At 40.0% G+C, this 12,258-nt stretch overlaps 1 protein-coding gene across 3 annotated transcripts in view; it reads left to right on the forward strand.

Moving 5' to 3' along the window:
• The window catches only part of g (adaptor-related protein complex 3, delta 1 subunit-like garnet), a 164,306-nt gene that overhangs the window by 34,582 nt on the left and 117,466 nt on the right, over window positions 1–12,258 (forward strand). For all 3 annotated transcript variants that reach the window (XM_067786062.1, XM_067786064.1, XM_067786063.1), the window contains one exon: window positions 9,282–9,377. In XM_067786062.1, coding sequence (XP_067642163.1) covers window positions 9,282–9,377 — 96 coding nt within the window. The remainder of the gene's footprint in view (window positions 1–9,281; window positions 9,378–12,258) is intronic.

Genomic DNA, 12,258 nt, shown 5'->3' on the forward strand with positions numbered 1-12,258 from the left:
GAAACTCAAAAGTGGAAAGAAATTTTATATAGAATTTTGGACACTATTTTATTTTTGGGTGAAAGATGCCTAGCTTTCAAAGGCGAAAGTATATATCTTGGTGAAAGAAACGATGGCATTTTTCGGGCATCTAAGATCTCATAAGCCAATATGATCCGATACTTAGAGATCATTTGGAGAAAGTTAGGATTTCAGAACAGCAGCACAAACGTTTACAAGTTCACTATCTTTACCCAGGCATTCAGAACGAGTTTATCGAAATTTGTGCAAAGCACGTGAGGGAAACTATATTAGAACAAGGCAAGAAAGCCAAGTATTTTGCTATTATCGTTGATGCTATGCCTGATGCTAGTCACGTTGACTACGTTCATTGTTCACTAACTCCATTTCAATTCGAAAGCAACAAATTTTACAATTCAAGAACGGTTTTTGGCTTTCGTGAATTGTCTGGTCAGAAAATCGCTGATGTAATTTGCCATACTCTAGGTAAACATGAAATCCCATTAAAAGATTGTCGTGCACAAGGGTACGATAACGGCGCCAATATGAAAGAAGCTTACAACGGAGCAATACGTCACATTTCGAATGCTGATTACTCGCCTTGTGCAACCCACAGTCTCAATTTATGTGGTGTTGATGCTGCAGAATGTTGTACGGCTGCAATTACTTTCCTCGGAGTTGTACAAAAATGTTTTACTATTTTCAGCAGCACTCCACAACGATGGGGCATCCTCAAAAAAAATGTACCGAGCTCTCTTCATAGTCTTTCAGCCAAAAGCCAAATTTGACTGCGCAAGCAAACGGCAATGTTACCGGCATTCTCAAGTACATCAACAAGTTAGAATGTATGTTGCTGTCCTCAATTTGGTTCAAAATACTGACTACCATTAATGAAAGAAACGTGGTCCTCCAAGCTAGAGACGCCACCATAGATGTTGAGGTCCGACATCTAGATGCCTTATTAGCTGATTTGAAGTTGATCAGGAACCAATGGGAAACAACTTTAAACGAATGCAAAACAGTTGCCATTCAATTGAACATCTCGCCAAAGTTTCCGGACATTCGAAAGAGAAAACCCAAAAGAGGTTTGAAGATAATGGAAATGAGATGATTACGGATGATCCAGAATCTGATTTTAAAAACAATACATTCTTGGTGATCGTCGATTTGGTAATCACTGCATTACTGAACGATTTGCAGCTATGAGAAATTTGGACGAGACGTTTTCCTTTTTGTGGCAATTTGAAGACATGGATGAAACTACGGTTCGGGCGAGTGTAGCAAAATTTGTGGAAAAATACAAGTCGGACATTTCTCAAAGATTAGAATGCGAAATAATTCACTTGAAACACATTTACGAAGCAAATTTTGATGAAGGTCTGTCACCATTGGAATTGCTAAATGCCATCTAAATATGTTCAAAATCTGTATACGATTTTCCCCAACATTTGTGTTGCTTGTATCTTTTGCACTATACCTGTCACTGTAGCTAGTGCAGAACGTTCGTTCAGCGTCCTTTCCAGAATCAAAAACTTTCATAGATCGTGTTCATCTCAAGAGCGAGTTTCAGGACTTACCACGCTTTGTGTTGAATCCGTTTTGGAAGTACAGTTAAATTTTGATATTATTATAAAAAATTTTGCAGCGCAAAAAGCAACTAAAGCCACTCTTTGATATCCGAACTTTCTATATTGAATAATTATTTATAATCATCATTAAATTTATCAGAAATGTATTAAAATGTTACCTGCTGAGTTCGAATTTTCAACCATAAGACATATTTATTTATTATTACAAGGGTTAATGCACAATCATGCCAATCCTGTATATATTGACATTTGCATTATCTCTATTCCTTTTGTTCACAATTCTTTCTTACATTCTGGCATACAGTCCACTTTTCTTATATATACCGCTCGCTATCGAATAATTGCTTTTGCTAATACTTGCCAATATTTTTGAGTACCTTAATTTGTATTAATAAAGTTATTTGTTGTTAAGAATTAAAGTATTCTCGAGTATTGATTTCGATTTGGAAACCACCGCATCAGAGCAGCCGTACTGACAACCCGCTACAGGTATTAGCCGCAAAAGGTGAATTTACAAGAGAAGGTAATAATCCGCATCATTTTCTGGTCCTACGAACCGAATTCGCTGTAACAAGTGCAAGTATAATCGTATATAAATTTTAATCGCCATATACTTGCATACTATTGTCAACGAAAAATCTATAATCTTCCGCAATTTCGTCAGCAAGGTATCATACATTTTACATCTAAAACCGGCGTGACATTCATTTGCCCTTTTAACACTTTCCCTATTGCCGACCTTTCGTACATTTCCAAAGTTAATCTCGCCTTTGATTTGGCCTCTGCAAGCAGCAATAACGAAAACATCAGCGGAGAGCCTTACATATATACATATTCATTGTAATTGTTAACCACAATAAATAAATTTTTGCAATTCAATTATTAGTTAAAGAAAATGTCTACTTTCGTCAAAACGCGTGATTCTGCCCTCAACGCCATTAAGCGGTACATGACGAAAAGTAAGGACGACGATTTTATTTTGGATGTCGATAATGTTGAAAGCTATCTGACATTGTTGAGTGAGCAATGGGCTCATTTCAACACCGCGCAAGATGCAGTAGAGGTTTCGTGTGGAGCCGACAATATTGAGGTGGAGGAAAATGCTCGCATACAGGCCGAAACCTGGTATTGCACGGCGTTGGCAAATTTTAAGCGCGTGCAGAAATGTAGAGCTGAATCTGTGTCGCAACCAATTTCGTCGTCTGTATGTCTGCATCCATTCGACTGCCCAAAATGGATCTTCCAACATTCGCCGGCGATTCAACTGAATGGATCGCATTTTACGATGCTTTTTGTTCGCTAGTCGAAAACAATACTACCTTGTCGGGCGGGGAAAAGTTGTATTATCTGCGTAGTTGTTTAAAAGGAGACGCCCTTAGCATAATAAGTAGCTTTAAGATAAGTGACGAAAACTATACTGAGGCGTGGAAGCTGCTCAAGGCGCGTTACAAGGTTATGCGCGTCATCGTTGAAGCGCATATTAGGGCCTTTAGGTGACATTAAAAAGGTCACAAATGACTGCTGATGCCATCAAAAGCGTTCTTAATGCATTTCATCAGCACATTCGAGAGCTCAAAGCGTTAGGTAGGTCGGTCGAGTTTTGGGACGATTGGCTAGTCCACGAGATCGTTAACAAACTAGCGTTCGAGACCCGGAAGCAGTGGGAGTTGTCGCTGGTAAGCGATGAACCACCAACCCTTGATCAGTTGACTACCTTTTTAGAAATACGATGCCGCTCGTTAGCGATGCTAACTACGCCTGATACCCAGACCACAGTAGGGAACGTAACCCCGTCAAAATCAGCTGGAAAGTCAACAAAAGTTTTGCACGCGATCTCGGAACGAACCAATACGCGATGTCTATACTGCAATGCAAGTCACAGGATTTATGCTTGTGAGAAGTTCCGCAATCTAGATGCCACCGCCAAAGCGAAATTCCTTAAAGAATCCAAAGCCTTTCTTAACTGTTTGAGTCCTGGACATTTCAAAGACCGCTGTAACCTCCGCATGCCGTATATGCCACCAACGGCATCACACACTGCTTCATGGTATGGGAGTATCAACCGCTAGCACTACAACAGCTCATTTCATCGCTGAGCCTGACTGCAATGCAACGACTGCTCCATCTGCTATCCCCCTTACAACTTCGTCGACTAGTAACGCATCCACTATCGTTAAACCACCATTAACTTCCGCTTCCACATCTGTTTCGTCATGCCTGAGCTCTAAGGCTGACCCGCTAGCCATAAGGCAACATGCAGTTTTGTTTTCAACCGCTGCCGTGAAGGTTCGCGATAGTTCCAATAGATGGCAGACAGCTCGTCTGTTATTTGATACGGGTTCACATGCGACGTTCGTAACCGAGGCGTGTATGCAGCGTTTAGGACTACCCCGAACATCGGCTTCCGTAGTGGTCACTGATCGGTTCATCCCAAGGAGGTCGCTGTAGGGGTGAGACATCACTTTTACTCTCATCGAGTTTTTCGGATGACTGCTACTCAATAGATGCCTTAATTTTACAAAAAATCGGGGGTTGGTTCTGGCAGACCCGGACTTCATGAAACCCGGACGCATCGACATTTTGGTTGGAATGGATGTCATGGACCGTCTCATCTGTACCGAACTCCGCAAAGGTCCACCCGGCACACCGATAGCGCAAAAAACAGTATTCGGTTGGACTTTGTGCGGAAATGTTGATACTTCCCCGTCGTCAACCCAACAAGTACAAACGCTGCACTGTGATGTGCAAATCGATCGAGCTCTGACTAGGCTGTGGGAACTTGAGGAGTCTCCACGTAAACAGCATTTGACGTTCGAAGAGCGCTTCTGTAAAGATCCCTTCGCATCTACGCACTGCCGGTTGCCTGATGGTCGCTTCCTAGTGGAGTTACCGCTGAAAGTCGACGTACCATTGGGTGACTCTCGCGACTTCGCAGTTCGCAGTCTGCTGCATATGGAACGGAGGATGACTCGGGCCACCAAGTTGCAGGCACATTACAACGAGTTCATGCAAGAGCTTATGGAAATGGGACATATGGAAGCCGTAACGGGAACAACGAATAATGCTGTCTATTACATGCCGCATCATGCAGTGTTGAAGGAGTCCAGCATCACGACGAAGCTAAGAGTCGTTTTCAACGCTTCCGCCAAAACTTCGTCCGGAAATTCGCTAAACGACGGGCTGTTTGTTGGACCGCAACTGCAACAGGATCTGTATTCCATACTATTACGCTTTCGAAATCATCGCTATGCTGTAACAGCGGATGTTGCTAAGATGTATCGTCAGGTATGCGTATCGTCGAAGCACGTGGATTTGCAACGCATCGTTTGGCGTTCTGATTCATCTTTGCCTATTCAAGACTGCCGCATGCTACGAGTGACCTATGGTGTGGCGGCCGCGTCTCATTTAGCTGTAAAAGCCCTACAACAGACCGCTAAGGATTCGTCGAACAGCTGCGAAAGATCCGTTTCAGCGATTCTTAATGATTTTTATATGGACGATTTGCTTACTGGCGCATCCTGTAAAACTCATTTGCAATCATTACAACGGAACGTGTCGGAGATTTTGAAGGAAGGTGGTTTCGAACACGAAAGTGGGCAACGAATTGCAAAGAGCTGAACGAAAGTATCTCCGAGTCATCAGGAAGCATATCACACTACGTGGTGGATGGTAAGGACGAACATGCGCTTGGTTTAATGTGGGATACCAAGCAAGATCATTTCGCCTTTGCAGTCAACCTGAAGGAGGAACCTACACGTTTCACTAAAAGATCGTTCTTGGCCGATGCCAGCACATTGTTCGACCCTTTGGGCTTACTCGCTGCGGTAAAAATCAAATCGAAGATGTGGTTCCAAGACGTTTGGCGCTCTGCAGTTGGATGGGACGACCTGATCCCAGACTCGATCACCTGTTTCAGCTGCAGAAACTGAGAGAATTGAGGGTGAATCGCTGGCTTGGATCTGGAACAACCGGGGCACTCACCGAGCTACATGTTTTTGCTGACGCTTCGGAACGCGCTTATGCCGCTGTTATCTACGCTCGCACCTTGCAATACGACGGAACGGTCACAGTTTCTGTCATTTCGTCGAAAACTAAGGTGGCACCGCTAAACCACACTACCGCGTCTAGAACTTTGTGCGGCGCAATTAGGTTCAAAGTTAGTTCGTAGCGTGTTGAACAGTTGGTGTGATCTCCGTTACCCGCTGTACGCTTGGACGGATTCGACGATCACGCCGACGTTCAAGAAATCTTGCCTCCCGAGTGTTGGAATCATGTGCGTACAGCATTGAATCCTGCTGATTGTGCTTCAAGGGGTATATCGCCTTCTGATTTGCTTGGACAACAGCTGTGGTGGAACGGTCCTGATTTTTTGAAAGTACAAACCAGTTCTGGAAGGAAGGTTCCTTGAAGCCGCACACAACCGATCTAGGCGTCCGCAACAACGTGATCAACTCGGATGACCACTGGCCAGTCATTAGGAAATATTCGTCGTTTTCCAAGTTGCGTCGTGTCATCGCTTACATATTAAGGTTTATCTCAAACTCTCGTGCTGCTATCAAACGCCTCGATGAAAAACGAGCTGGGTCTTTAAGCGGTCTGGAGTTAATGGAAGCTGAACGCTGCTTAATAAGGTATTCGCAAACCCTTTACTTTGCTAACGAGATCTCCTGTTGCACCGCAAATCGGCCGATCCCGGTACGCAGTAGCTTGTTGCGCTTGCAGCCCTTTCTCGACCCGAACGGTATCCTTCGGGTAGGTGGACGACTAAAATCCACAGAGGTCACGAATGATGTCAGGCATCCAATAATTTTGGCTAAAAATTCCACCCTATCTCGATTAATAATTTCTGATATTCACCGTTTTGCATTACATGCTGGGCCGCGCATAATGCAGGTCGTATTGCAACGTCGCTACTGGATAATTGGCGTCCGCAGTTTAATCCGTAGCATTTATCATGTGTGTTAAGTGCACTTGCATCAATCGCAAACAGTCCATGGGTGACCTTTCAGCGTTTCGTACGACTCTCGCTGCTTCACACGCACTGCGGTCGACTTCGCCGGCTCCTATTTGTGTAAGTTTACCCATGGAAGAGGAGCGAAATCCATTAGAGGATATATTTGTTCTTTTATTTGTATATGCACGGGTGCGATGCATCTGGAGTTCGTAGGAGATCTGTCGACCCCTGCATTCCTCAACGCGTTCAAGCGTTTTATTAATCGTAGAGGATACTGCAAGACGATGTTTTCCGATAATGGCACGAATTTCATCGGAGCCGAGAAGGAGCTTCGTGTCATGTACGAAGACGATACGCTGCAGAATTTCTTCACTGATTCGCACATAGAATGGCGCTTCAATCCACCGACCGCGCCTCACATGGGCGGATACTAGGAAACTGGTATAAAACGGATCAAGTACCATCTGAAACGCGTTTTAGGAGAAACCCTCTTGTCCTATGAGGAATTCAGCACGCTATTAACGGAAGTGGAAGCTTGCGTAAACTCCCGTCCATTGTGCGAGGTTTCTACGAATGCACTCGACCTCGAAGCTCTAACACCGGGGCACTTTATTATCGGCGAACCGCTTAAGTCTATCCCGGAACCTGAGGGTCAAGGGTTCCGGGGAAATCTCCGGCAACGGTGGCAGTTGATATCATCCATAAGACAGCATTTCTGGCGTCGTTGGAGAGACGAGTATCTCGTGAGTTTACAACGCCGCACCAAGTGGTTTAGACCGACGCGTAACTTTGAAGATGGAGATGTTGTGGCTGTATTCGACGAAGCTACCCCTCCCACAAAGTGGGCACTAGCGAGGGTAGTTCGATGTCATCCGGGAGCTGACGGTCGCACAAGGGTCGTCACGGTAAAGACGCCTAATGGCGAATACAAACGGCCGATTACGAAAATATGCCTTCTACCTACGAAAGGTGATTTATTTTGCGAGAACGAAAACACATTTTTTAACCATGTTAAAATTGCTCACATTTTTTATATTTTAAATATTGTTTTGTTAACAGTCGAATCTGAACATAATAATCTAATTCTGTTAAACCTTTTTTTTATATAATGATTAAATTCTGTTAAGTTTTTTTCTATTTTGTAAACATAAGAAATGTAAAATCAAATGTAATTTAAAGTTGAACGTATCATATGTAACTAGATAGTTCAAGGGCGGCGGTATGTTGAGTTCGAATTTTCAACCATAAGACATATTTATTTATTATTACAAGGGTTAATGCACAGTCATGCCAATCATGTATATATTGACATTTGCATTATCTCTATTCCTTTTGTTCACAATTCTTTCTTACATTCTGGCATACAGTCCACTTTTCTTATATATACCGCTCGCTATCAAATAATTGCCTTTGCTAATACTTGCCAATATTTTTGAGTACCTTAATTTGTATTAATAAAATTATTTTTTGTTAAGAATTAAAGTATTCTCGAGTATTGATTTCGATTTGGAAACCACCGCATCAGATCAGCAGAAGCATTTCTTGCCGTACTGACAACCCGCTACAGGTATTAGCCGCAAAAGGTGAATTTACAAGAGAAGGTAATAATCCGCATCATTACCAAATAACTAGAACAGATTATTTGAAACAATATGTGGCTGTTAGAAGAGAATTTTATTTCTACGTTACAATAAAATAGCATAAATAGTAAATATTCTGTGTTAATTTTATTGCCAGCTCTTAGTCTAAAAACGATTTAGTTGATGTGGCAAATATTTTTTTGATGTAATCCATCAATAATGATTCATGAATGAGACGTCATTAATTCAAGTTAATCAAATGTATTAGTGGATTTTTTATAGGGGGCCCGTAAATTGTTTAGCCCCGGGCCCAGATTTTCTGTCTACGGCCCTGATTGCATATATGTATGTATTTTGGCGACATTGGTTGACATTTGTCAGAAAACAAAAATCCACTTAATCTTTGTTTTAAAATTACACCTAACTTTTTTGGAGATCTGCACGGTATTTATTTTAAAATCTGCTACTAAATTGGTTTTGGAAGTGGCAAAATTTTACAAAATTGTGTCACTTTTACTATGGTAATAAATAAAAGATTGCTATTTGTATTATAAGCTGTGCAATGAAATAAACTCTACTCTGCTTAAATGTTTGAAATTTTATAAATTTCCGTATGGGGTCTCAGTTGCTTCCATACAAATTCTGCGCTTCTGGTATATTAAATTGAATATTTGACCATAACACGCAAAATGTTTGGCTAATACGGCAGGTACTGCTTATACGTCCATGTCCTGTAGTCGCAATTTATAATAATCGGGTAAACGTAATTTAGCGGGTATTCGACTAGTCGTAAATGAACGGTTAACCGAATAGTCTACATGTTTTGACTTCCCGAATAATGGTAGTCTACTAACCGAATACCAAGAGCCCTAATGTAAACCCATTTTATGACTGAATACATAATGATGAAACCGACATTATTGAGCGGTTTTTACTATGGTCAAATATATTTCGTTTATTGTCAAAACTCAAGTTAAAGTTGACTTAAGTTTAACCTTGCCACTTTGTTCAGTAACATAAAATTTCACTGCTCATCTCAGCTTAAGCGGCCAAAGTTCCAGGGTTAAACTCTTAAATTGTAGTTTAAAATCGTACTGAAAAAACTGGTCCTATTAAAGAAATTATTTTTTAATAATTTCAATTTTATCTTCATTTCAGGCCAAATATATTGCACAATGCATAGAGGAAATCAAACAAGAATTGCGCCAAGATAATATGAATGTTAAATGTAATGCAGTGGCTAAGTTAACTTATGTAAGTAGATTTTTGAATACATTAGTACATATATAAGTATGTATATACCTAAATGCATATTGAATATGTAAATGATGAGTCATTCCATAATTCTAGCCATTGATTTAAAAAGAAGGGCCTCATTATCTATTACGAAACGAACGTTCGTTTCGCCTTAAGGATGAATCGGTAGTGTATTTGCACTCTGCTTAAGTATCAGGGGGCCTACTCTGTATTGCGATGCGAAAGAAAAAATACGCGAAATCGCAAAATCAGTACTCTGTATCTTGACATTCGCATGTATATTTTGACTTTCGCATTCACATTTTGCCCATTCGCAATTTTTCTCCCTTTTCGCATTGCCGGCACTCTGTAAAGCGAAAGCGAATGTCAAACAGCATTCATTTTCGCATTTTTCTTGCTACAAGTAATAGCCATTCGCATTGTTCAAATATGTAAGTATTAATTGATAATTTTATAAATTGATATCTTTATATTCATTTAAAAATATATAGGACAACTCAAAAAACAAAACAAACACAAAAGCAACAATTTGTAATCCTAGTGGACTTAAAATACATAAATATTTATTTTTTATTTTAACAAATCGAAACCACTTTTTTATAAAGCATTTCTATTTGAAATCATGTCATTTTTTATTTGTTCTCTGATACAACTAGCAATATTTCCCATTCTGTGATTTTCCACATATTTATCACATTCACTTCTTCCAGTTCAATTTCTGAACTGGGAGGATTTCTTCATTTAAATCAATCCTTTCTTCATTTAAATCGTTCCATAATGCTACAGAATCCTTTTTTTAATTTGTTCAACAAAAATTAATCGTTTGCCGAAATTGTAATCGCCTTGTTTCTTTTGTTCTCTTTCTTTGAGCATTGTAAACTTTACCAAGTAGCGGAACTAACAGCTGATCGCTCAAAATTTGCACACACACACAAACATCACTAATGGCCATATTACGGAAATCTTAGGGAAATTGAAGTTAAATTTTTAAACAGACATAAAATGTTATAATTTTGGAATATATAGCATCTAGGACATCTTAATTGCAGTAATTGAAAGAAAATGTTTGCTTATACTCAAGTATATAATTATTTTTTCTAAATTTATCTTTAATATTGATGCAATGATTGATCCAATGCAACTCTGGTCTTCCTACTGTTCTTCATTCCACTCCATTCGAGTGCCTATTTTCACGGCCTGCGAGTGCCTTCCACTCTATTCGCAACATAACCTCGAATTAAGCTGCCAAACTATCTAGTAAACAATGTCTTTGAGTTTGGTCAGTGATGCATACTCAAGCAAAAAATTAACGAAAAATAAAAAAGCGACATTGTTAGCGATGCGATAGCGCTACAGAGTTCCAATTACCTTTCGCATCGCAATTTATTTTCGCATCGCACTGCCTTTCGCATCGCAATACAGAGTAGGCCCCCAGGTGAGAATCACTTCAAAGGGATGTTTAAACCCCATTGAGTCTCCGGGCGAAAACCTGAGCGTAGCCGTGGTTTGGAGTATCTGTATAACAATTGTGTACGAAGAGAGATTAATCTGTGGTAACCCTTTAAAGAAAAAGTTACACAAGTTTTTGCGGGGTATAAGTGCAAAATCCTTCCAAATGGGTAAAGGTGATGCAAAATCCTATGCTATGTTGACCTACATTGAAAGCGCTTGTTTTTAACACGCTTATATTAGCTTCACTTGTTTGTATGTTTGTAACTCTATAGGGTAGGCGCGCAAAGGAGAGTTAGATAATGTTTAGGAGACCCATCTAGCGGCAATTATTGAAGACTCGCGGCAGTGGTTAAATAACTCTCTACAAAACGAGTTGTGCTTAATAGCGTTGACCAGAACCTCTGCTGGCCATAGTGTATAACCTATAGCTGAAAGATCGGTTGCGATGAATCGTGAACACATACACTTACGTCCCGATACTGAGCGTTACCGGTAAAATAGTACCCATAACATTATGTAACCGAATATCGTTACCAGTTCTTTTATCCGCGATTCTGGCCCAAGTGGTAACGCTGTCATCACCGAAAAACTCACCAGTGTCTGTGGAGAAATTTGAAAGGTAGTTTTCTTCGCTTTCACGGGTGCCACTTTGGTCCATTTGGACCAAAAATGGTTTTGGTCCGCTGGTCCCTTTTCTTCAATTTTGGTCCTCTTTAGGCAGTAGCCACGATTGGTACTTTTCTTTCTTTTTCACTCAGGTATAAGTTCACAATATTGCCCAAAAATTCGCCACACTTTCATTAGCCCCCATATAATTTTGAATTTACTTCAATGGAATTCTCGCCATAAATAAAATAATTAAAAAAATTTTTTTAAGTTAAACGGTTTTATTGAAAACAATACTTACATAAAGTAATAATAATACGAAAAGCTAGAAAATAATTAGGTAGGTCCTAGGTACTAGTCATCACACTCCTTATCAATCTATCGCGTTGATCAGACAATTAAATAAAAGCGTTGGGCGCGTGAAATTTCTAAAAATGTGACTGATTAAGGTTCAGTTAGTTTTACTTATGACTATCAGTAGAAATATGACGCGTCCAACGCTTTTATTTAATTGTCTGATCAACGCCATAGATTGATAAGGAGTGTGATGACTAGTACCTAGGACCTACCTAATTATTTTCTAGCTTTTCGTATTATTATTACTTCATGTAAGTATTGTTTTCAATAAAACCGTTTAACTTAAAAATTTTTTATTATTATTTTATTTTCAAGTTTTTAGTCTTTATTTAATTGCCTATTATTTCTCATTCTATTTAGTTCATTTAGTGACTCATTATTACAAGGACTCTTTCCTGACAATTTGTTACTACCTAAGTCCTCAATACATAATCCTTCCAAAGACTTTACTCGACTCTGCGCC

This window comes from Eurosta solidaginis, chromosome 4 (assembly GCF_040869045.1).
Source record: "Eurosta solidaginis isolate ZX-2024a chromosome 4, ASM4086904v1, whole genome shotgun sequence".
NCBI lineage: Eukaryota > Metazoa > Arthropoda > Insecta > Diptera > Tephritidae > Eurosta > Eurosta solidaginis.